Raw genomic sequence first — 22,071 nt, forward strand, 5'->3', positions numbered from 1 at the left:
GGGGTGGGGGGGGGGACAAAACTATATGAGCTTGAGCTATTGAGGCAAGACGTTGGAGCTTTCTCAACACTATGCCTCGGCTTTTTCGCAAGAATTAGATAATGATAGATATCACGCAATCCTTTACGCATGAATCACCGCTGTATCCCAGTGGCTTGAAGTAGTGAACATGCCCAACATTCAACACCTTCACTGGTGTACCTCATGAACGTAAACCTAGATACGTCAAACACAGACGAGGGCAGAACATATCGTATCAGAGATCGCTCTTTTTCTTCTAGGAAATCACACTTCCATCTACAGAATCTACAGTCTCCTCCTTCTCTCTGGGGGGATCTTCCAGTTGTTGACCCCGTACCACCACCGCCGCAGCCTAGCCCCGGCTGTCGAGCCGTGTATTTGAGCCGTCTTGTTCCAGTACTGCCATCCGCACCAAGCCAAGTTGTAAAGGGTTCCTTGAAGCAAGGGCATCATAACCTGGCGTTTACCGATTTCATGTTAGTATTTTTTTCTTGGTAGATCTCGCGCTCAACGACCTCCATCCGTCAACCCCCGTGATTTTCCTTACCTGATCGCAGACTGTAATGAACGCAACCTTGTACCACGTCTTCGCGTTGGATATACTCCTGAGGTAGCTTTGCTCAAACCGAAGATCCGGCATGGGCGGGAGGTTGGCCCTCCGCCTCCGGCGGTTGAGTGCATGAAAGTCCTCGTCGTCTTCGTCGTCTTCATCCTCTTCCTCGTCGTCCACGTGCAGCGGATCCGCGTCCGAGATGCCGTCTATGCTTCCGACGTCATCATGGTGCTTCTCGCTGGTCGAAACGGGCTCGACCTTGTCGGCTGCGGTGGAGGGGTTGACGTCGTGCGTAGGCGACGGTTGACGGTTGATGTGTGCGGTTTGGATGGTCTCTGCCAGCTGGGTCGGCAGTGATGATGCCATCTCGCTCTCGTCTTTCTTTTTGCTTTTCTTTTTTCGCAGCGAAACCGATTTTGCGGTTCGCCGTGCAGATTTTACTCGCTAATGATAGGTGACTGCATTCATCTGTGTGGACGCGGCTTTTGCCAATTGCGTCTACAAAGGACTCGAAGGCACGCGTGGTGGTCCGTCGTTTCCATACAAAAGCCCGGGTGACTTCATCAATCATCAAAGCAATCCGGGGTTAGGGGCTGGCTGGATCATAGCTTTGCCCTTTTTCGCAGCTCCGCGGAACCTAGTCCTCGTGGCCCGGCCATGTTTCATTGGTTGCTAAAGCTCCGCACACGACTCCACCGATCCTAGCTATTTCAGTGGTTGTTCGATTGACTCGTTCACACTAACCTTTTCATTGTACCAACCATAGTAAGCCTTGGTGCGGGTACAAAATTGGAACGTTGTCATCTATTTTGTGCAAAGTTGGCCTAAAAGTTAGCTTGCAGAGTTGTAAAGGTTGCAAGCCTTGCTAGGTACTCCGTTACCAACCAGCTGGCGCAGCAGAGTGAGGTCACTGGCCCCAAAAGGTCTCCGCCCGCAAACCCCAGCCCTTGCCCCCTGTCATTTTTTCTAGGTGACCAAGTTCAAAGCGCGTGGCACAAAAAAAGTCGCCCTTTGCGCTAAAAGCTCTCCATGTATGCCCCCCTCCTTTCGAACACCCCCACTACCATTCGCAAAAAAAACCATCAGTTTTCTTGATCCTAACACATATTCACAAAAAGTCGGAACATATCTTCTTCGGTTCCCCTTGGGAAAGAAGTCTTTCTTTTTTTTCAGTTTTGTTGCTTTCCACAGTTTGGGACCGACCCAGTAAGGGTAATCTGTCAAGATGAGTGACCCTCAGGCAAATGAGGCTGAGAAGAACGTACGGTTTGATGATCTGTTATAATTGGTTCTTGTTTTCCGTGTTGGACAGATTAGCCTGCCCTTGGTGGGAATCTGGTCTCTTCACGGTCGATCCTGGTATCAAATGTTTCTTGCTGACATTATGCGACTTGCCATCCTGTAGATCGAGATATGGAAGGTGAAGAAGCTCATTAAGCGCCTCGAGGCGGCTAGAGGAAACGGCACCAGCATGATCTCGTTGATCATTCGTACGTTACTGTCCAGAACTTGATCCGAGGGATTGGCACTCGAAACACCCGAGAAGACGAAAGACTAACGTGTCGACATCCTCATAGCCCCAAAGTCCCAGATCTCGCAGGCAGCCAAGATGTTGGCTGAAGAATACGTACGTACCGAAGGAAGCTCTCGATACCGCGATGGGCGGCGCTAATACGACAACAGGGTACTGCCTCGAATATCAAATCTCGCGTGAACAGACAATCTGTCCTCTCGGCCATTACTTCGACCCAGCAGAGGCTTAAGCTCTACAACAAGGTTCCTCCGAATGGTCTCGTCGTATACTGTGGTGAAATCTTGACCTCGGAAGGCAAGGAGAGGAAGGTCAACATCGACTTTGAGCCCTTTAAGCCGATCAACACCTCGCTCTATCTTTGCGACAACAAGTTTCACACAGAGGCACTCGCCGAACTGCTCGAGTCGGACCAGAAGTTCGGTTTCATCATCATGGACGGTAACGGAGCTTTGTTTGGTACTTTGAGCGGCAACACCCGAGACATCGTACACAAGTTCTCTGTCGATCTGCCCAAGAAGCACGGACGTGGTGGTCAGTCTGCTTTGCGTTTCGCGCGTCTGCGTGAGGAGAAGCGCCACAACTACGTCCGGAAGGTTGCTGAGCTGGCTGTGCAAAACTTCATCACGGCCGACAAGGTCAACGTGGCTGGTCTCATCCTGGCTGGCTCTGCTGATTTCAAGAACGATCTTAACGCCTCGGACATGTTTGACGGCCGTCTGGCGACCAAGGTCATCAAGGTCGTTGACGTTTCGTACGGTGGCGAGAACGGCTTCAACCAGGCCATCGAGCTTTCGTCCGAGACGCTTGGTAACGTCAAGTTCATCCAGGAGAAGAAGCTCATTGGCAAGTACTTTGAGGAGATCAGCCAGGACACTGGCAGGATCTGCTATGGTGTTGAGGACACCCTCAAGGCGCTGGAGCTGGGTGCTGTGGAGACACTGATTGTCTTTGAGAACCTTGAAATCACACGCTGGACTCTCAAGGACAGCACTGGTACCGAGATCCTTCTCCACACGACTAAGGAGCAAGAGACTGGAAATCGGGATCAGTTCATGGACAAGGAAACCGGTCAGGAGATGGAAATTGTCAACCAAGAGTCCTTCCTCGAGTGGGTTGCCGAGCACTACAAGGACTTTGGTACGACGCTGGAGTTCGTCTCGGACCGTTCTACCGAAGGCAATCAGTTCGTCAAGGGCTTCGGTGGTATCGGCGGTCTCCTCCGGTACAAGGTGAACTTTGAGCAGTTAGCTGAAGTTGACGACGATGACGACTACTACGATGGTATGTAAAGACAATATTCTCACTCTGGGTCGCCTGGTCGGAGCACAAAGAGCGAGGATCATACGGCTAACAACCCAACAGATTGACAGACCGAATCCCTCGTTGGGAACGAGGGATATTATACTCAAGTAGCCGCGCCTGCAGAGTCGCCCGTCTTTGAGCAGCGTGCAGCGAAACTGTCTCGGACCGAGCGATTGGCGATGGAGATGGAGCACAAGTCGAGCCCCAACGCCAGCGTTGGACATCAAGTCATGCGCCCCAGCCCGCTTCGCTCTGTGATGACGGCTTCTTGAGTTTGTGTTTACACGCGGTAGATATCAGATTGTGAGGTAAGCTCGCATCACAGCTCGTCCTGTCAGCTACATTCCTTATGTAGTCAAGTTAAGATCTTGGTCTGAATCGGCGAAAGCAAATGTAGATGAGAGCATACACAGAGAGCGACCTCGCTACGCGAACACGCCAAACGGTCAAAGGGAGCCTCAAGAAGTCATATGTCATTTTCAGGGCTTTTGTCTGTGGTCTATGCTCTGGACAAGACAAATCGGCGAGGATATCAGAGGGGCTCAGTGAAAGGGACGTGTGTCTGGGCGTCTGCCTGACAAATTGAGGATACTTGCCATCCTGTAGGGGCGGGCAGATATCACTAGGTAGTCCAACAGCAGTCGCACCTCGGCCACAACATTATGTGGAGCTTTGATATCCGTTATTCAAACATTCATTTTTAACACTTAGATTGAGAAATTCACCGATGGCTTGTAGTATGCTTCCGTTATAGTAGAAAATGCATCACCGTGGAAGCTGGAAAGATGTTTGTGACTAGCACTAGTGATAAACGAGACTGCAGACATTTGGTACTAGTGTAGAGAGGAGTGAGGAATGGCGTATCACACTTACTGGTCATAAAGGGCCACCTTACTTTTCGTGATCAATAGGTAAACAGATATTGCACGTTGCATCTGTTTTGATTTTGCTCTATTTATGGTTGCTGCCTGAAAGGTGTTTTTTTTTTTTTTTCTGACCCCCTTGGACTGTATCTTCAGCACTTTGACCGATTTCTAGGTTTGTTCATAAAAAGAACATCAAGTAACCAGCCTACCGCTTGCTCCCCCAGCTCCCCAACCAGCGTGAGCTCTGCGCCACCCGCGCTACATCCTCCAACACGACAGCTATGCTAGTCTCTGCACGATCCGCGGCCTCAAACTCGACAAAGAAGAGGTACTGAAACGGCAGGATCAGGCTGGGCAGGCTGTTGATGCTGGTGAGATCGAGCCCCCGGCGCTGGAAGCACTGCAGGACTTCAGCGAGGGCTCCGGGGCAGCGGTGCGGCACGGTGAAGGACACGAGGGACTTGGTGGGAGCGGCGGCGGCGGCGGCGACGAGAAACGCGGCCTCCTCTCTTGCCACCGAAGGCCGACCCCTCCGCAGGACCAGGAAGCGCGTCGTGTTGTCCCCGCGGTCCTGGATGCTGCGGGCCAAGACGTCCAACCCCGTCGCCGCGGCGGCCATCTCGCTCGCAACGGCGGCGCTGGTGCCCGAGGCGTCGGCGGCGGCCATCTCGGCGCCGCGGCTGGTGGAGCTGACGTCGACAAGCTCGGCGTGTGCGAGGCGGGTCGAGGTGAAGCCCTGCGTCTGGCCAAAGGCCTGCGGGTGCGAGTAGACGTGGCGGATGTGCGTCAGGCCTTCCGGGTCTGCCGGGTCCCGCCGGCCCAGGAGGAAGTGCTGCACGTCCAGGTACACCTCGCCGCAGACGCTGATGTCGGCAAACTCGCCGCCGCGGTCGCCCAGGCTGTCGAGCGTAAAGGTCACGACGCCGTGGGTCGAGTTCTCAAAGGGGACAACGCCGTATGCTGCATTGCCTGCTTGGACTGTGTCGAATACGCCTGTTTTTTTTTGTGTGGCGGTGGGGAAGAGGTGTAAGATGGGATTTGTCAGTATAAATGAGGTAGTGTGGAAGTGTGTAAGAGTATCTGTGTATGATGACGGCTTAAACCTACCTTTGATGGTAGCAGTAGGAACTAAAGACCATTCTTCTCCTGGGAAAAGGGATGTGGTAGCCTTAGTGAAGATTCATCATGCCAGTTAGCAAAGGCAATAATAACATGTGTTGCTGATTATAATGCAGCACATACTTGATGGGAATAGGAGGCAGGTGGTCCTAGATATGCTACAGACGAGCCATGATTTGCAGGCTCACTCGGCGTTTGTATGACTGTCATGATAGGTTTTAATCAAAAAGGACTCGAGTTCTCTATGTTGGTTGTCTGAAGGAGGTAGGATATGAGTTGCTTAGTGGCAAAGAAAACGAGTAAGTTGATGGTTAAAGCTAAATTAAATATCTCCATCTTCCATTGTATTATTTATAACAGTTAAATACTTGGTATAATACGTAAGCTTTCATTGACATTGCTTTTTGACATGATGTGATAACTGACACCCTTTCTGCGCAACCTGGCAAATTAATTTAATTTTCGCGCCCTTCAACCCAAAAGGGCGTACATCTTTGGGACGAGCCTTGAATATTTTGATCAAGTCGAGGTGGGGTTGGTTAATTTGGTAGACAGTTTAATAATAACTGGGACGGACACTCGATGGGACAAAATATCACAATCGTGCTTCAACACGTGACTGGCACGTGTGCAACATGTAGGTTTAATCATTGTTTATTTCTGTTCGGCTTAACATTTCATCGTGCCTTGGCTTTCTTGTCATTGCTAACTTTACAACTTTTTATTCTCTTTGTATTTCTTTATGCTGTAGATTCCATCAATTTCTGGTAATACCTGGTAATTTGAGGGAGGAAAAAAAAAAAAAAAAAAAAAAATCGAGTCACAATGAAAGCCATACGAAGCATAGCATGGCGGACAAGTCGACCATTACAACAGCAACACCCATTGGCAGGACCACAAAGGGCACTACTATCTCGCTATTTTTCCACCAACCCCCCCTCTCCCGAAGGAAATGAAGGCTTTGCCGCCAGGCTCCGAGGGGAAATGTTGGCCCGTCCGCCAACCTGGATCGAGGACATTCTCTCGCCCACTCGATCCAAGCTCCTCGACCTAGCCCTTGCCGACCACCTCCCGGCCGAAGCTAAGCCGGAAGCTAAGCGGTCACTGATGCCCGCGGGCCATCACCTGGTCTACTTCCCACCCCTGTTGACCGAGTCGGAGCTACTGCCCGACGGCACCGACCCGAAGCACTCGCCCGGCCCGGGCTTCTCGCGGCGTCTGTGGGCAGGTGGCAACCTCGTGTTCCCGCCCGGTCTTCGTCCCGAGGATCATGCTTCTCCTCCAAGTTCTTCAAACCCTGCCGGCCAGTCGAAAAGTGTGGTTCTCGTCAAGAAGACGTTGGCCATGCTCGGCAAGAACAAGTTCTGCGCCTGCCGCGAGTCCATCGCCGACGTCACCGTCCGCGGCCAACCGGGCAGGGAAAAGGTCTACGTCGAGCTGTTGAGGGAGTACGGCAATTTTTCACTTGAAGAAATGAACCTCCCCATAGATGAGCGGACTTTTTACCTTAGCATCAGCGAGCACCGGACCCTGGTGTTCCTCCGCGACGAGGAGGTCGAGGTGGACGTGGCCAAGGCCCGAGACCAAACCACCGCTAGCAGCAGCAGCAGCAGCAGCAGCAGGACGGTCAGGGCGCCCTCGCCTCATAAGCCAGACTACAGCTTCGAGCTCACGCCGTCCCGCCGCCTCCTGTTCCACTTCAGTGCCCTGACCCACAACGCGCACCTGATCCATCTCGACCGCGAGTACTGCCGCGCCAGCGAGGGCCACCGCGACCTGCTGGTCCACGGACCCCTGAGCCTGGTACTCATGTTGAAGGCCCTGCAGGCCGCCGCATCTCCGTTGAGCAATATTGTGAGCATCCGGTACCGTAACCTGGCACCGCTCTATGTAGGTGAGACCATGCGAGTCTGCGTCCGCCGCGTTCCGAGCGCCGACGCAGCCATCCCATCCACCGAGGCCCCTCCGTCCAATGAGTCGTGGGACATCTGGATAGAGAGACCAGATGGAGGCATGGCTGTCAAGGCATCCGCTGTCAGCAACCCCAAGCAGTTGGAGAGAAAGATTGACCCGCTGGTTGGTCATGACAATGTTTCCCCGGGACATCAAGAACCTGTGTAACTGCGGGCAGTACCGGGATAATACGACATCTCTCATATATATTACTTTGTGATAATTATTCGTAAAAGTTTTGTATTTGGGTCGATGGTGTATGATTCATCATCGTACTGTTTTCCTATGAACCAAGCTTGAACCCCGTCGTAACCCATGTAAAGATGCTCTAAACGCCTTTGTGCGAAAATTCCCGCAGGTGAAATAAGAGAGAAAAAAAGTTCAGTCTTCCCAACCGGGGTAACAGGAAGAACACCACATTTGGAATCTGCGTGTGCAGGGGAAATCGGAGAAAGATATGACAAAATATGCACACCTGACGTTCCCATGGCCCATGGCTGAGACCCGAGCGCACCGTTGGGTGTAACATGCAAGTCATACCATCGCGGACTGTTCGCCCATGCAAATAAATGAATAAAACATACCCTTTGCTCCAGGCAGTGTAATCCACACATCCCCTATCTCGACATCTCGTCCCGAGATGCTCAAGATACACTACACAGCAGCTCGGCCTCGAGTATGAACTTGCCCTCCTTGTACTTCTCCGTAGCCTCATAGGCCTTGTCGTACTTCCACCCGACGATCTCCTTGCACTGCTTGCACATTATGTCCCTGACAATGTGGCGACCGGTCGTCATGTTGCGCTCGTTGGGCTCTCCCGTTTCGACGTTGACCACCATGCTGAATAGGTAAGCCTTGCCATGTTGACCGCGAAAGTTCTATACCACGAAGCATTTGTCAGTTTCAACAAAGACGCCTCTTTTTTTTGCGGGTAATGAGACAAGATAGAATAGTAATAAAAAACATACCCGGCTAATTATGTCCTCGTGATTAGCGAGATGAGCCTTACAGTTTTTGCAGCCGTATATCTTGTTGCTGTTCAGGTACGTGTTGTACGCGAGACCCATGATGCTGATTTCGAGCGCCGCGGCGGGCTCGACGTCGAAACCCCGAAACGACGCCGGTGGTGGTGTCTGAATGTGCTTGTACTCGGTGGATTGACCGACGGGCTGCTGGAGATGTTTTATGTGGGGGAAGTGAGGATCCGCGCGGAAGCCAAGGAGGTCGTTGTTTTCGGAATGGTTGCGCGGCTCGACCTTCATAACGCTTGCTGGGTGGGGGCGGAGGCGGAGTTTCTTGAAGTGGGCACAGCGCAGAAGACGGGGATTGTTTCAAAATATGGTTGAATCAAAAACACGAGTAAAAACAAATAAAATAAATAGCAAGCGAGGAAGGATGGAATGGCGGACGAAAAGGCGATGTCGGCAGAAAAAATAATAAGGTAGGTACTAGGTAAGCAGCTCCCTTTTCTGCCTGAAGAGAGGGGTTTTGGTGGTGTGACTTGAGTCGGAGGGAAGTCGCGTGGGTGGCGTTCGCTGGACCGGTGTGCTATTCGTTTCTTCCTTGGGAGATCTTCTAGGTTTGTTGCCAGTTTTTGTCGCTTCTGTCGTTCGTTTGTGATAAAATCTGGATTTAACAAGGCAACAGAGTAGAAAATACAAAAATGTATAAGCTGAGATGGGTAAGAAAACACAAAGCTTCAACAAGAGACAGAACCACACCCTCGAACAACTGTAGAAGAGCGGGGAGGGCGACGGACTGCAAGCCAACCCTTCTTGTCGAACTTGCTTTCGGGTGTGCCGCCACTTCGGCCACAAGGCCAGTTTTCTGTCAAAAGTAGCCCAGCAGCCTAGCAGCCTAGTATCGAAGCCTGTCTATTTCATCCAGTCGATAGTCATGCGGATGGAAAGAAAAGAAGGGACGGCAGGCAGAGATTGGCGGTGCGATTGGGTGGTTTGTTGGTAAGGCTGCCTTTTGTCTGACACTACCGGTACCTCACCCAAGATAAGGTACTTTGGGGGCTGGCGAACCTTGCCCCAAATCGATTAGTCTGGGGGTTGGGAAAGGCATGTATCTTATAAGGGGGGAAAAGGTACTTTGTCAAGAAATAAAGGCTTGCTGGAGCTAAAGCTCGGTAGGTGTGTCTAGACAAGTAACATTAGCGGGGTACGATAGCCGTTCGCCAGGCTCATCTTGCCTGTCAGGCATGGATGGTGGTCCCGTAGAAATCAATGACTGACTTGACTTTGATGTTTAAAAACCCCCATGTCATGACTGTCTGTCTGTTCTGCCTGGTACAAAATGGGAAAGACCGGGGTCGCGGCAATGCGTTAGCCCAAAGGCCTGAACCCCACATCGGTCTTTCTTGGCAGCGGTGCGCTACGTAATGAAACAACAACTCTCAAAAGCGGGGGTGTAACGTGATCGCCAAGATGCTGGATACAGGCAGGCAGGCAGTTTGGTAAATACCTGTTCGCATCACGCAGGCAGAGTATCAATCATGCTAATATAATATGATTTTAAGGGTCCAATGAGTTTCCAGTTTCAGTTGGTTCGCAATCAATGCAGCAATTGCAATAACCAAGCGCTTACAAGCACAACATACATCAAAAAATAGTAAACAAGAATTTGATCAAGAGTCATTAAACTGATAAAAACAAAACCCCCCGATGCTGGATGACGAACTTCTCATTGCAATTGCATGATACTGACAGAACAGACGAAAACCCCCCTTCCCGATGCTGCGTATGATGCTTTGCGACCCGCCAACTCATCTAATAACTCTTAGTCGTACAATATGCACCACAAGCCGCCCCTTTTTTGTTTTTGTTTTGCCTATCCCCGCCCGCCAGCCAGCCAGCCAAGATTTTTTTTGTTATTTATAACGTTTATATCGAAAACCGTGCAGTGGAGATGTGTATGAACTTTTATTACAGAGAATCAATGTGCCAAGGACGGTGTGAGATGGCGTCCCAGAAACAGCAAAAAAACCTCCTCCGTAAACGGGAAAGGAGTTTAATAAAAGCGGTATACCATATAGAAGATTGGGAGAGGAGATATTGGGGGAAAAAACGGATTGCTATCTTGTAGTAGATGGTGCGAGATGTTGAATGAAGTTTGAATAAGCAATCCCATTGCCGAGTGAGAAAACGTTTATGCCTTGGTGCTCACGGGCTCGGCACCCCTGCGCTTGGGGTTGGCACGACCAGTTCGCTTCTTGGCCGCGGGCTTCTTCTGCTTGTCTGTACCCTCAATGAACTTGAGCAGCTCGTCAATGCTGCGCGAATCCATCGACGACGCAGCCGCCGGTCGCTCAATCTCAGACTTGGCCGCCTTGGTTGCCGCAGTCGAGGTTGAACCGATAGCCCCAGCACGGGGTGTGAACCGGATGCCGGCCCGCAGACGCCTCTGCTCGACGTCTTTGGCGTGCTTGGCGATGCTGACGGCGTTGGTGGTCAGCTGCTCCAACCAGCCCTCGGCCTCCTTGGTGTTCTTGTCCTCGGGTCCGAGCTCGGCCAAGAAGATGTTGTAGCTCTCCTTCATCTTGACCACGGCAGCCTTGGGTTCCTGGTCCAGGGCCAGGGCCTGAGCCAACTGGAAGAGCAGCGTGGCGCTGTTGACCGACTGCCTGCCAAAGACGATATCACAGATACGAAGGGCCTCCTCGAACCACCTGCGCGACTCGTGGTACTCCTTGAGTTGCTGGAGCATCACGGCAGCGTTGTTAATAGTGGTGATCATGTCAGGGTGGTCCGGGCCATAGATGATCTTCCACATGTTCAGCGCATGCTTGGTGAACTCGAGCGCATGCTTGCTGTCGCCCAGCTGGTAAAGGAACAAGCTCAGGTTGAGGTAATCCAACAGCGTTTCCTGAGAGTCGACACCGATAGTTCGCTCGGCTACGATGACAGCCTTGCGAGCGAGCTCAACGGCGGCATCCTTCTCCTCCAGCTGGAAGTACAGCATGGCGAGCGAGTGGTAAACGCGTGCAACCTCAGGGTGCAAGATCCCGTAGATTTGCTCGTGCAGGGACAAAGACTCCAGCAGAAGCTCCTGGCCAATCTTCCTCTGGTTCTGGAGGATCGAGATCCTACCAGCCTCGAGCGCCTCCTCAGCCAGGACGCTACGAGGAGACGAGTCCTTGACGATGGGAACGACGTTGATAATGTCGTCTGGGACGAAAGTGTGCGGGACGCTCGATGAAGAAGTGACCGAGTCGGGAGAGGTATCCCGGGCGGCCTTCTTCTTCTTCTTGTTCTTCTTGCTACCCTCAGTAGGGGCGTTGCCATTGCCGTTGGTGACCGGGACGGCAGCGGGCTGGCTAGCAGCACCATCGGAGGTGAAGAGGAACTCCTTGTGCTGCATCTGAATACCCAGCTTCAGGCAGACCTCACGCAACATGTGCAGATGGGGAAGGTTGTTGTACCAGTCAGAAGCAAGGGTGTAGCGGAAGCGGCGGGCAACCTCCTCCTGGATGGCGGTCCTAAGGCTTTCAGGAGTGACATTCTCAAACGCCACATCTGCATCGTCATACAGCGACCTGATCGACGGGTCAATCTCTGCTGTGGGTTTGGCGTTGAATGCGGTACCAAGCAGGCAGTTGAGGAGATGTGAGATGCACGATGAAGTAAGGGGAAGAGGCAGGTAGCGCAGGTGCGTGGCAGCAACGTGCTTGAAACCTCTTGCGATCATCTCGCGTACGCTGACTTCCTTCAGGCACTGCAGACGAGGTCCGTCGGCGGCAGTGGCAACCTTGCCCAGGTACCTCAGGTTGATACCACGCTTATGGAGCAGTCGGCTCAGAGACTGGCCATCCATGGGGAAGCTGATCTCGGACTCCTTAAGGTCGTTGAGAAGATCCGGAATGGCAGTCTTGCGCAGATACTCACAGGCGTCGCGGACGTCCTTCTCATCAGCAGCCATGGCCTCCTTCTCGGCCTCGGTCTGGGGGACCTGTCCACTGAAGACATCGGGGTTGAGGGTGAATGAGAAGTCGGAAACATCGATCCTATCGCTGTTTGCCTCCTTCTCATCCTTCTTCTCCTCCTTTACTTCCTCCTTCTTCACCACCTTCTTCGGCACTGACTTCTTTTTAGGCTTCTTCTCCTCTTCCTCATCCTCGTCACTGCTGCTCTCCTCGCTGCTACTTTCGTCGCTGCTGCTCTCCTCCTCACTGCTGCTGTCGCTGTCTTCCTCGGACTCAGCCTTGGTCTCCTTCTTCTCCTCCACCGCAGGTTGGTCCTTCTTAGCCTGACCACGCTTGGCCACCTCCGAAGAGACCCACTCCCGCATCTTTTGTCTTACGAAAAGTTCAACCAGCTCGGGACGCAGCACGGTCATGCGATGAGGGTATTCGGGAGCATCTGAATCGGCCTCAACCTCCTCCTGCCATGATACATCCAGCGGTGTGATGCGGTAAAGGTCAAGGACGTACTTGCGACCATCGGTTCCGACAAGACCCTTGGTCTCAACGGATCCCTCAAGGTCATGGCGCTTGCCCTCCTTATCCCAGACGGCATGCGGCTTCACCTTCAAGGCCTTTGAAAGCTTCTGGAACTGAGGAACAAACCGCTCATCGGTTGCAACGACGTCCTTGCCGTCAACTGCGCCGTAGTCGATCTGGTTCTCACCAGGCTCCCTCTGCTTGAAGATGCCGGGAACAATGCTCTGGCCAACAATACGCTTTCCGAGGTAGTCAACAACCACGGTTCCGGGGGTGTACAGGCCATCAATGTCCAGCTGGTTCACCAATTTGACACCAGAAACATCCTTGGCGGTAGCGACCCGCGCTGCTTCATCGCCACCCTCCGACGTGAAAGTACCGACACCGTCTGCGCCGAACGAGAAGAATACGTTGTTGTAAACAAAGATCTGTGCGTCCTTGCCCTCGGTCGGGTTCAGGGGTGCAACCTCGCCACGTGCAACGAGCACGGCGCCCCGAGCAGCAGCGTCGTTGTAGTCCGCGAACAGCTTGGAGATCAAACGCTCCCTGAAGACACGATCCTGCACACCATCCTTGGGCAACTCTTTAGCGGACTGGAACTCCTCGTTCCAATCCCTCAAGGTGTCGGTGTTCTCTACACCAGAAACGAGGAAAGACTCCTGAGTTCTGGTGATATCGGGGGTATGTGTGCAGGCAGCTGAGTTGGCAGATGGGACCAGCCAAGGAGCAGCAGGGATGGCATTGGTGATTTGGAATGTGGAAAGGGGTTCCCTTTGGTTGGTGTACTCCTGAAGCTCGGTAAAGGCCTTGGAGAATGCGGGCGATAGTTGCTCTATCAGGGTCAGGAGCGAGTGTGCAGCGTAGGCCTTGGGACCCGCACGAGGTAACGGGTCGAATTTGCTGTTTGAAGATTTGTTGACGAAGAATCCACCAACATGCCCAGTGATCTGGAACTGCTCGCCTTCGTTGGTCGTGATTATGAGATAAATCAAGTGACCCTTCTGCCTAAAATGTGCTGGCGGGGGGTTCCATGGCGAAACCTGAATTGCCTTCACAGTCTTGGGCTGAGGATCGTTCTCCTTTGGCAGAAGAGCCTTGACATTCGGCCCGGCATTGAAGTCGTATTCTCCTACCGTAGTAGCATTACGAGCTTCAGCAGCGACAGTGTCATATACCGAGAGGCCTGGGAGGATGCCCTGGACAGAATCAGTCCGGTCTCCGGCGGCGCCGATCAACTCACGAACCCTAATCAGGTGAATCCGCGCCTCCTTCTCAGTGTAGGGGTCCTCGACAAGATGAATCTCGTCACCGTCTGCAATGTCCTTGATCTCGGATATTTGAGCAAAGTCGTTGATGCGCTCGCCCTTGTGTTCCAAATGAAAGCACGAGTATTGCAAGGCGTTGGGCATCTCAATAATGGACTGTCTGACTTCATGGACCTGCTCGTGGGGGGAGACGGCAATGGGTATCTTCTCGGAGTTTTGAGGGAGCACTATGGTCAGAGAAAGAACGGTGTCTGTGGTGCAATGTAAAGTCAGTATTCACTGCACATTCAGGGACCAAGACGGTTCTATTTGGTGGCTTGAAGCATACCCTCTGGAATCTGCTCGCCATTTTCGTCGGTGACGGGAACATTAGCGACATCCTGTGCCTGTTCGGGAGTCGACTTGGGCGCATCGGCAGCTAGTGAAGGCGTCGTCGTTAGTCCTGATTCAACACAGGCCACCGTCCTTCTCAACTCGTTCAAGGTTGGTATGCATACCTCCGTTAGGTGCAGCAGCACCGTTCGTCTTTTCAGCCATGGTGAAGATTATTTGAAGGGTATAGCCCGGTACAAAGACCGTCAAGGAACGTCGTCACAAGCAAAGTGCGTTGCTGGTAAAGAAAGAGTTTTTTCCCAGTAGGGGGGAGGGGGTGAAAAAAAAAAAAAAAAAAAAGTTAGTAGGTAAAGGTTAGGTAATTTAGAAGCTCTAAACAGAACGCCAAAAGTGGCAAGTAGCTGCAGAAGGGCTCAGAATAGAACTCGAGTGTCTAGACAGAAGGAGCAAACCCTCAAATGCAAAGAATTATTCCCGTTTTTGAACACCTAAAGGAAAAAAAACGGCCACTGCAAAAGATGTTGAGAAGAAAAGTTTGGAGTCATGAAATTTTTCTTAGCCTACTCCTTTCTGCATTGCAATCGCGTAAATCCACTGGGCACGCGACGTATAGGGCAGGGATCACTTGCCGGAAATACCCGCCCAGCTCAGCTATGGAGGACGGTACTGGCTGTTAGTGACATGCTGTCATCGACTTTTTTTTTCCTTCGACGTCCATTTGAGCTTTGAGTCCCGCACCAAATCCGCAACAAAAAACTGTCCCGCAAGCTCCAGATCTTTAATTGCACGAGTCCACCGCTGAAGATTGTCTAGTCAATGCAGCCAAGATGTGCCGTGCACAGGCACTAGAATTGTCTGACATTTCTACCTTTAAAGATTTCAACGGTTCACTTCCTCAATTGCATCTGCCTCAAATCTTTTTTTGCTCTTTAGAGTTTAATATGATGCACATTTGTGTATGACCCCTAACTCGGTAGTACTTTGACATCCATGGATAGTAGGTGGCACCCAGACATGGAGTCGACCGCATGGGTTGCAAACCACCACCCACACCGACAAACCCCTATTGCCAATTCCATCGGTCCGTTGGGGCGGATGCCACTAGCCAGCAAGCTTGACCCCGCCCAATAGAATTTCCAATTTTTGCCCCGCACAAAGTTGGAGCCGTCTCCATAGGCCTCTTATCTTATCAGGCCACAAAAGGAAATGGAGTAAACAAACCAATGTTTTTGTTTGGGCTGGTCCATCTCATTGGATCACCATATGAAGGTACAGCTCACTTTGGAGGGAAACCACAGATCCATGTCAATTTTGGGTCTCGGGGTGAATATCTCACCAGAGTTACATCACTTTTAATGACCTTGGAAATACTCTTTTTACAATTCTTTTAGCTCTGACTGGGTTCCTCTACTTCTTCCGCTATCTTCTACCTTCATACTACTCTCGCTATTTAACGCGTGGATCATGATTGCTATGCAGATTCACCTTTGATGACCGCAATATCAAAATTGGATGCTTGTCCAGTCTCACATGGATATCAGTCAATATCCTTGATGACCATATCCCTAGCTTGGAACGCGTCTCTCCAACATTATTGATATCAGAATCATTGTCTACTTCCATCATGGATTTGGAAATCAAGCCACCTTATGTGTCTACGGCCCATCTGGGACGGTCTCCGGAAACTTTGGTTCCAATGGCCCGACAAAGTCGCGCTAGCATGCCTGAATTTCATGGATCCTTAGAGTCTCAATGGACCGCGACAAGATGCCATCGGTTGCTTCGACCGTTGATATCTCGCATAGCAGCTTTACAAAGGGAACTAGCCTGGCCTTCTAGTGAAGCGATAGGATGCCAGGACCATGACTTGACCGGTGCCGGTAGCACTCTCTTCCGAGCAGCAGAACCGCGGAGGGATCTCCCAAGGGCCAAACCCAAATTCACGTACTCGTCCAAGGCTTCAAAACAACACCCGATACAGTCCAGAACAGTCAAGAAGACCCCAGCAGCTTACTCATCATCAAAAGCCGCCACCAGCGAGGCCTTTGCTTGCTCGGAAACAGCGATGCCTACACCGGTAGCGCGTAAGATACGGAGTCACCAGTTATCTTCACCAGTAGCAGTGGCCCCAGGGCCGGAGCCCGGCGTTAAAAGGGGCAGGCTACGAGCAACCCAGACTGCCTCCAAGGGAAGAACTTCTATTTCTACGCGATCAAGTACAAATGCTGAGCTGGCAAAGTTACGACCTAAGGTGTCGGAAACTACCTTCAACATATTGGACTCAATAAATCGATCGTTCGAGGCTATATTATGGGCCACAGCAGAGCCTGCTGACTATTCTGCGTCGAAAAAGTCCCTGTTCAGCATGTGTTTACGGAAGTTGCCCGCTTACATCTCTGGGCGACAGCAATGGGAAAGGGAGGATGCCGAGGGCCGGGGCGAGAAAGCGACATTCAACCCGTCCGAGGTCTCGTTTGGGATTTACAGCGAACTGGAGGACCTCAGCGCCTGTGAAGGCTACAAGCATCTCAGAACTGTAGCAAGAGCTCACGCAGTGCAAATAATGGTGGATGCAGTCCGCGAGGGCTTGCTGGACGTGGATTTTGTTGGCATCATCGTCTCTGTATGCATGCACTGCAAGGCTGATGCAGAGGCTGATTTAATCATGGCATCTGTCACGGATATCAAGTACCCCAAGCCATCCGCACAGATTACCAACTTTGGACAGGACCGAGCTATGCGACCGATGAGGCTCATGGTTGAATATGGCGATGCTGCCAAGAGAGAGCCGGCAGCCCTTGAAGCTATCTCTAGACTTCTACAAAACGAAAGGCTCCCACACGACTGGATCCTGTCAGATTGCTGGAAGCCCGTCTGGTCGATGGCAGTTCGTGTGTTATGTCGCAAGACGGCATGTGAAAGGACCATAACTTTGGCAGCTACTACGCTAAGCATTCTTTGCCAGAACATCAGCCGCAAGCCCCTAACAACAGGTTCCTCTACGGCAAAAAAGATGGCAGTTGAGCTCGCAGATTCGTCACAAAAAGCTCTAGTTGCCGCACTATCACCACTGGCAACAATATTGGTCATTGGCAAGGAAGCAGTTTCTTTAGAGTTCAACTCTACCACACAACATAGGATATCAGCTGTACGAGAGCGGATCAGGGTCATTTTACATTGCTGCATTGCTGGCTTGAGGACTAAACGGGGCCTCAAGGAAAGGAGTTGCATTTTCTTTTTACTATTAGCTTTATACCTCTGCGAGGATGGCGACTCAACTGAGGAAGAACAGCCTGAAGCTGAAGGAGCTGGCTTTCAGCTCCGACAACTGTGGCAAGAGCTTAGAACAAGCCAAGAAACGTCAAAGCATTATAATATGGCCGTAGCACTCGTTGGCTCTATTGCCCAGTGCTGCGGCAGGGGCTCAACGAATCCAGCATCAAAATACCTGAGCCAGCTTTGCATGCGAGTGAAAGAACTTCAACTTGAGGGCAGGATATTCCAGTCAATGGAAACAGATGTCGCCTTCTATCTGGCAGCAAGGACGAACGACCTGCGCGACCTTGCGTTCGCAGAGACGCTGGACTTATCGCGTACTTCGGAGGCGACCAATAAGGCTCATCAAGGGAAGGAAATGACGGAACAACCCAAATCAGCGTTACTCAGCAATATGTTCACCGGCTATCGCTGGGAAGAAGGTATAAGTGAATGGGTTATTGCCAGTCCGCCACCGGTATCACCGAGGTCGGCGTCGCCGTTATCGACACGCCAGGTTCGCAGTAGTGGCACAGCGACGCATGAACCTGACAGTAAACAGAGGAACCGACAACCACTATTAGACAGGATCGAGCGAGTCGTGGCCAAGCAGAAGGTTTCGCGACCCGTCACCTCTGCCGCTCCAGTCATCCCTGCCCAAGCATGTTTGGCAGATGGATCACCAAGGAAGGCCATGCCAGAGACAGTTAAGGCGGAAACACCGAAGCATGGCTCTATGGCTAGAAAACTACGTTCCATGTCAGCTGCAGGTCGCAAAATGGCTACTGATCTTGAGCAAGGGTACAGACTCAGGGCGACAACCTCTGCTCAGGGTCTGCCTGTATCACCATTAAGAAGCAGAAGTCGGGGTATCAATAACCCGCAGCCAGGCCTCGTGGCGGATTACGAGAACCCAGCAAAGCGACGGAGGACAACAACAGGGCTACCTTTGCGGGAAAGTGTCGATCGACTGAACACGCGGCAGCAGTTACCGCGTGAAGCGAGCGAGTTCAGCTATATTTCTGCGGAGCGAAAACGCCGCAGGTGGACATGTGGCCCGATGGAGCCGAGTAGCGATGACGAGCTATGTCTGTAACATCAGCTTTTTTAAAATTTAATTTGATTTGGGACGGCCAACTCTATCTCGCGGCCGAGAACAACATTCGGGGCGGCGGTAGGAATGTCAAGATCGATGCGAACCCCACGTCGCGTTCAATTGATCGAGACACTAAACACTCTGATGCATACCTTACATATTTGACGTGGTTAAAAACGGCTGTCCCGCCGATGGTCTGACATACTACGTACTACTAGACCTACATTGGTTTAGTACCAGTTTGTCGGCCTCCAACTGCCATGGTGTAGAAGGGAGCATCCTTGAAAGCTCAAATCCAACAACTACTTTTACCGACGGTCAAGGATGTACTGTCTAACATGAACGAGAGAGGAAAATGAGCAACGCAGACTGAGTTACGGTCCCAATGGTCGGAAACTGGGCGCATTTACGAAACAGAATCACATTGAACTGGAACTGGAACTGTAAATGTTCTCTCTCACCATTATCTTCTACCCTGTAGATGAACATCCTCACCCTGTCATCACAATGTGTATTCTAGATTTCAACTACTGCTCGGTGGTTTTTTCTTGTTTCCTGAGAAGATCTCAGGTTTGACCCATAGCTTCAAGGGATAATGTTTGGAATCGAATGTTAAAACATTAAAAGGCCGAGTAATAGACCCTGGTGTTGAGGATGCGTAAATAGACAATACGTAGTAAAATCGCTACGCGATTAAAGTTTTTTTTTTTTTCTTTTTTTTTTTTTTATAAAAAAAAAAACCAAAAAAAACCCCCCGAGTTTTCCGGCTAGGGCGGGCGGAAGACAGCAGTGGCTCCCCGGCGTCGACCGCGAATAACATGTACTGCAATCAAGAGCGAAATACCACTGGAATTTCGTGGATAGGAGAAGATCGTCTCGCGTAACTTTCAAGTAGGAGAGGTCGTCTCAAAGTGTTCTCAGACTTACCAATAGGGTCCACATCTGGGTGGTACTATCCAATGCTATACGTAGTTAAAGAACACGCAAGCATTTACATATTATCAGATGAAACGGATTCCTCCTGTTTTTTCTTTTCTTTTTCCATTTCGTTAAGTTTTTTCTTACCTCTTGACTTTTTTCTTTTGCCATTTGACCAGCGCCAAAAAAAAAAAAGGTGCGCAAGTGTTTCTGTGGCGCTTCGAGAAAGAAGGGCGCGCAAAAGGGTTGCAAAATCTACGTAGTACTACCGTAAGCAGAGGACTTGTCAGCCTACATGTACGACACAGTCAGCTTCTGTTTCTTTTCGCCAGCCCCCTCGGTCTTTTTGTGAGTGAAGTACTCCTTTTTATTTTATTTTATTGTTTTGCTTTCCTTCTTTTGCGCCGAACTTGCGGGCGCATCATACTCGCTTCCGTCCGCTTTCTCCATTTGGCCAACATCTGGGGTAGTAGTAGCAAGTTGAATCAGGGTTATACAATTTAAGAGATTTTTTTTTACCACCCTGACGGTACGGTTAAAACTGTCTGTCGATTTTTAGTGACATTGACGCTAGGGCTAGTCAGAGCTAACCGAGTTGTAAGATGAAGCGGCAGAGTACACCTCGCTAAAGAATACCACGGCGCGGATTGATACAGTTGCACAGGGGCCCACTTGGTGGGAGTGGACTCAGCCTTGCCAACCGAATGGCCCAGTTTAGAAAGGGAAGAAAGAAAAAAAAGAGTTACCGTACCGTATAAAAGGGTTTCAAGGGAGATAAACGATAGACTCTGTTTTTTTGTCGATGCCAAGAAGGTCTAGTTGTTTTTGACAGTCTTGGCTCCACGGGGGATCATAGTTCAAAAAAGAGAGCACCCAAATTTCGACCCAAATGGGGCGAGTATGCCCGTTGCCCGTGTTTCCTCGTGATGGGTCTCGTTAATGCTCATGCTAAATTGTTGTTTTGTATTCCAAATGAAGCGAGGTTTAGGAAGGGATCGAATGCTACTTTGTTTTCATTTTGTTTTGATTTTTCCCTCAGTTAGCCAACTATCGGACCGGCAACGGTCAACGGGATATTTTTTGTGTTTTGATTTTTTGGCGAGATTTCTTTTCGTGTCCTTCATTTCGTTCGTCACCCTTTCTTTAATTTTTCTCCGGCTTAACCGCGCATGGCGTATGGAGCAATTTTGGTTACACCTCGATGGGGGCATTCATCCCGACGGGCAATGAGCAGCAATCTAGGAGTTTTGGGATTGCCGGGATGAATTTTGGAGCTGACTTGCTGGGATGATAAAGAAGGGGGGAAAAAGAAATAAGAGAAAAGAAGAAAAAAAAAAAAAACACTTTGCTCAGTCACGCAATTGAAGGTTATCAAGTTACAGATACTGCGAGAGAACAACTGCGAGACTGCTCTCTCACAAATTCGCCAGCCGGGATGTGGGGGGGAGAAAAGTCGCAAACAGTTGCACTTCTAGTGTGATGTGTTGGCTCGCTGGAGTTTGTATGATAAATGCAAATGTGGTCGACCTCCGCTTTGCTCCACAAAGAGTTTGGCATTTCTCAGTAAGGATAACCAACCATTGGGGTCGCTGCGTACAACTTTTTTGCAGATTACGCAGCTTGTTGATAATCAATTAACCTGGCCTTTTTATTTTTCCCCCCTTGCCAAAAGACACGTACTTTTGGCACGCCATACTGTAGAGCAGGCCTGGCAAGTATTGCCTAAGGACGCGCCAGTTTAATTCTCCTCCCCCGATTTCTTGGCGCGGGTTGATTCCACACGCTAAAGCAAAGTTCGTCGAAACGCACTTGTGGTAAAGGGAAGCAAGTTGAGGCGAGACGGCTGGCGGGCCCCAAAAAGATCTGAACATTTTGTGGATTTTGGGATCAACATCGCTTCCAGTTGATGCAGTGGGTGTATGGGCGCGGTGGGCAGATGCAATGTCATGTAACCACCTTAACTGATCTGTACGGTTTGGACGTAGATGCACTGGACACCGGACGATCTCGAACATAGGATGGACGGACGGCAAGAAGGGTCTTTTTTTTGCCCCCTGAGAATTTAGTCGATCGTATCGAACCGTTCCATCGGCCGTGCCTCAATTCGTCCAAACCGCAAAAAGAGAGCCCTCGCCTCACATGATATCGGTAGCCTTTCCTGTTCTGTACATTTCGGAGCCGAGATAAACGCACGTCAATTACCTGCATAGCCAGAACATTCTGGCCTCTGACTGCTTTTGCTTTGGTTAAGAGGCAGCTCTAGCGTACAGTAGTAGGAGCGGCGAAGTGAACGTGCCATCTTAATTGTGCCCCCCTAACGTGCCCTGGATGCAGTCGAAAGCCCTGGCGATTGTTTCTTCTTGGAGACCAGAAAAGGGTCCTGGCCACTACACATGCTGGTCTGATCTCTAAC

At 50.9% G+C, this 22,071-nt stretch overlaps 8 protein-coding genes across 8 annotated transcripts; 3 read left to right on the forward strand and 5 right to left on the reverse strand.

Moving 5' to 3' along the window:
• Positions 1-115: 115 nt before the first annotated feature.
• Positions 116-1,112, reverse strand: PgNI_09982 (uncharacterized protein). The gene is made up of 2 exons (XM_031129963.1): positions 569-1,112; positions 116-477 (listed from the first exon to the last, which is right to left on the reverse strand). Exons 1-2 carry the CDS (start codon positions 938-940, stop codon positions 307-309), a joined length of 543 nt encoding a protein of 180 aa, XP_030977493.1. The 5' UTR covers positions 941-1,112; the 3' UTR covers positions 116-306.
• A 511-nt stretch (positions 1,113-1,623) lies between these two features.
• PgNI_09983 (uncharacterized protein) lies at positions 1,624-3,682 on the forward strand (the record flags this gene model as incomplete). The annotated part of the gene is made up of 5 exons (XM_031129964.1): positions 1,624-1,835; positions 1,980-2,064; positions 2,152-2,201; positions 2,258-3,389; positions 3,534-3,682. Exons 1-5 carry the CDS (start codon positions 1,800-1,802, stop codon positions 3,680-3,682), a joined length of 1,452 nt encoding a protein of 483 aa, XP_030977861.1. The 5' UTR covers positions 1,624-1,799.
• Positions 3,683-4,481: 799 nt separating this feature from the next.
• On the reverse strand, positions 4,482-5,809 carry PgNI_09984 (uncharacterized protein; the record flags this gene model as incomplete). Its single annotated transcript, XM_031129965.1, has 3 exons — positions 5,519-5,809; positions 5,384-5,444; positions 4,482-5,269 (listed from the first exon to the last, which is right to left on the reverse strand). Exons 1-3 carry the CDS (start codon positions 5,603-5,605, stop codon positions 4,482-4,484), a joined length of 936 nt encoding a protein of 311 aa, XP_030977495.1. The 5' UTR covers positions 5,606-5,809.
• A 411-nt stretch (positions 5,810-6,220) lies between these two features.
• Positions 6,221-7,516, forward strand: PgNI_09985 (uncharacterized protein; the record flags this gene model as incomplete). The annotated part of the gene is made up of 1 exon (XM_031129966.1): positions 6,221-7,516. The coding sequence occupies one exon, from the start codon at positions 6,221-6,223 to the stop codon at positions 7,514-7,516; it is 1,296 nt and encodes a 431-aa protein (XP_030977494.1).
• PgNI_09986 (uncharacterized protein) lies at positions 6,935-9,535 on the reverse strand. The gene is made up of 2 exons (XM_031129967.1): positions 8,317-9,535; positions 6,935-8,226 (listed from the first exon to the last, which is right to left on the reverse strand). Exons 1-2 carry the CDS (start codon positions 8,608-8,610, stop codon positions 7,993-7,995), a joined length of 528 nt encoding a protein of 175 aa, XP_030977862.1. The 5' UTR covers positions 8,611-9,535; the 3' UTR covers positions 6,935-7,992.
• A 349-nt stretch (positions 9,536-9,884) lies between these two features.
• Positions 9,885-14,727, reverse strand: PgNI_09987 (uncharacterized protein). Its single transcript, XM_031129968.1, has 3 exons — positions 14,554-14,727; positions 14,385-14,474; positions 9,885-14,307 (listed from the first exon to the last, which is right to left on the reverse strand). The coding sequence occupies exons 1-3, from the start codon at positions 14,591-14,593 to the stop codon at positions 10,502-10,504; spliced, it is 3,936 nt and encodes a 1,311-aa protein (XP_030977496.1). The 5' UTR covers positions 14,594-14,727; the 3' UTR covers positions 9,885-10,501.
• Positions 14,728-16,013: 1,286 nt separating this feature from the next.
• Positions 16,014-18,740, forward strand: PgNI_09988 (uncharacterized protein; the record flags this gene model as incomplete). The annotated part of the gene is made up of 1 exon (XM_031129969.1): positions 16,014-18,740. The coding sequence occupies one exon, from the start codon at positions 16,014-16,016 to the stop codon at positions 18,738-18,740; it is 2,727 nt and encodes a 908-aa protein (XP_030977498.1).
• Positions 18,025-18,513, reverse strand: PgNI_09989 (uncharacterized protein). The gene is made up of 2 exons (XM_031129970.1): positions 18,454-18,513; positions 18,025-18,392 (listed from the first exon to the last, which is right to left on the reverse strand). The coding sequence occupies exon 2, from the start codon at positions 18,338-18,340 to the stop codon at positions 18,071-18,073; it is 270 nt and encodes an 89-aa protein (XP_030977497.1). The 5' UTR covers positions 18,341-18,392; positions 18,454-18,513; the 3' UTR covers positions 18,025-18,070.
• Positions 18,741-22,071: the final 3,331 nt, after the last annotated feature.

Source organism: Pyricularia grisea (genome assembly GCF_004355905.1).
Source record: "Pyricularia grisea strain NI907 chromosome Unknown Pyricularia_grisea_NI907_Scaffold_7, whole genome shotgun sequence".
Classification (NCBI taxonomy): domain Eukaryota; kingdom Fungi; phylum Ascomycota; class Sordariomycetes; order Magnaporthales; family Pyriculariaceae; genus Pyricularia; species Pyricularia grisea.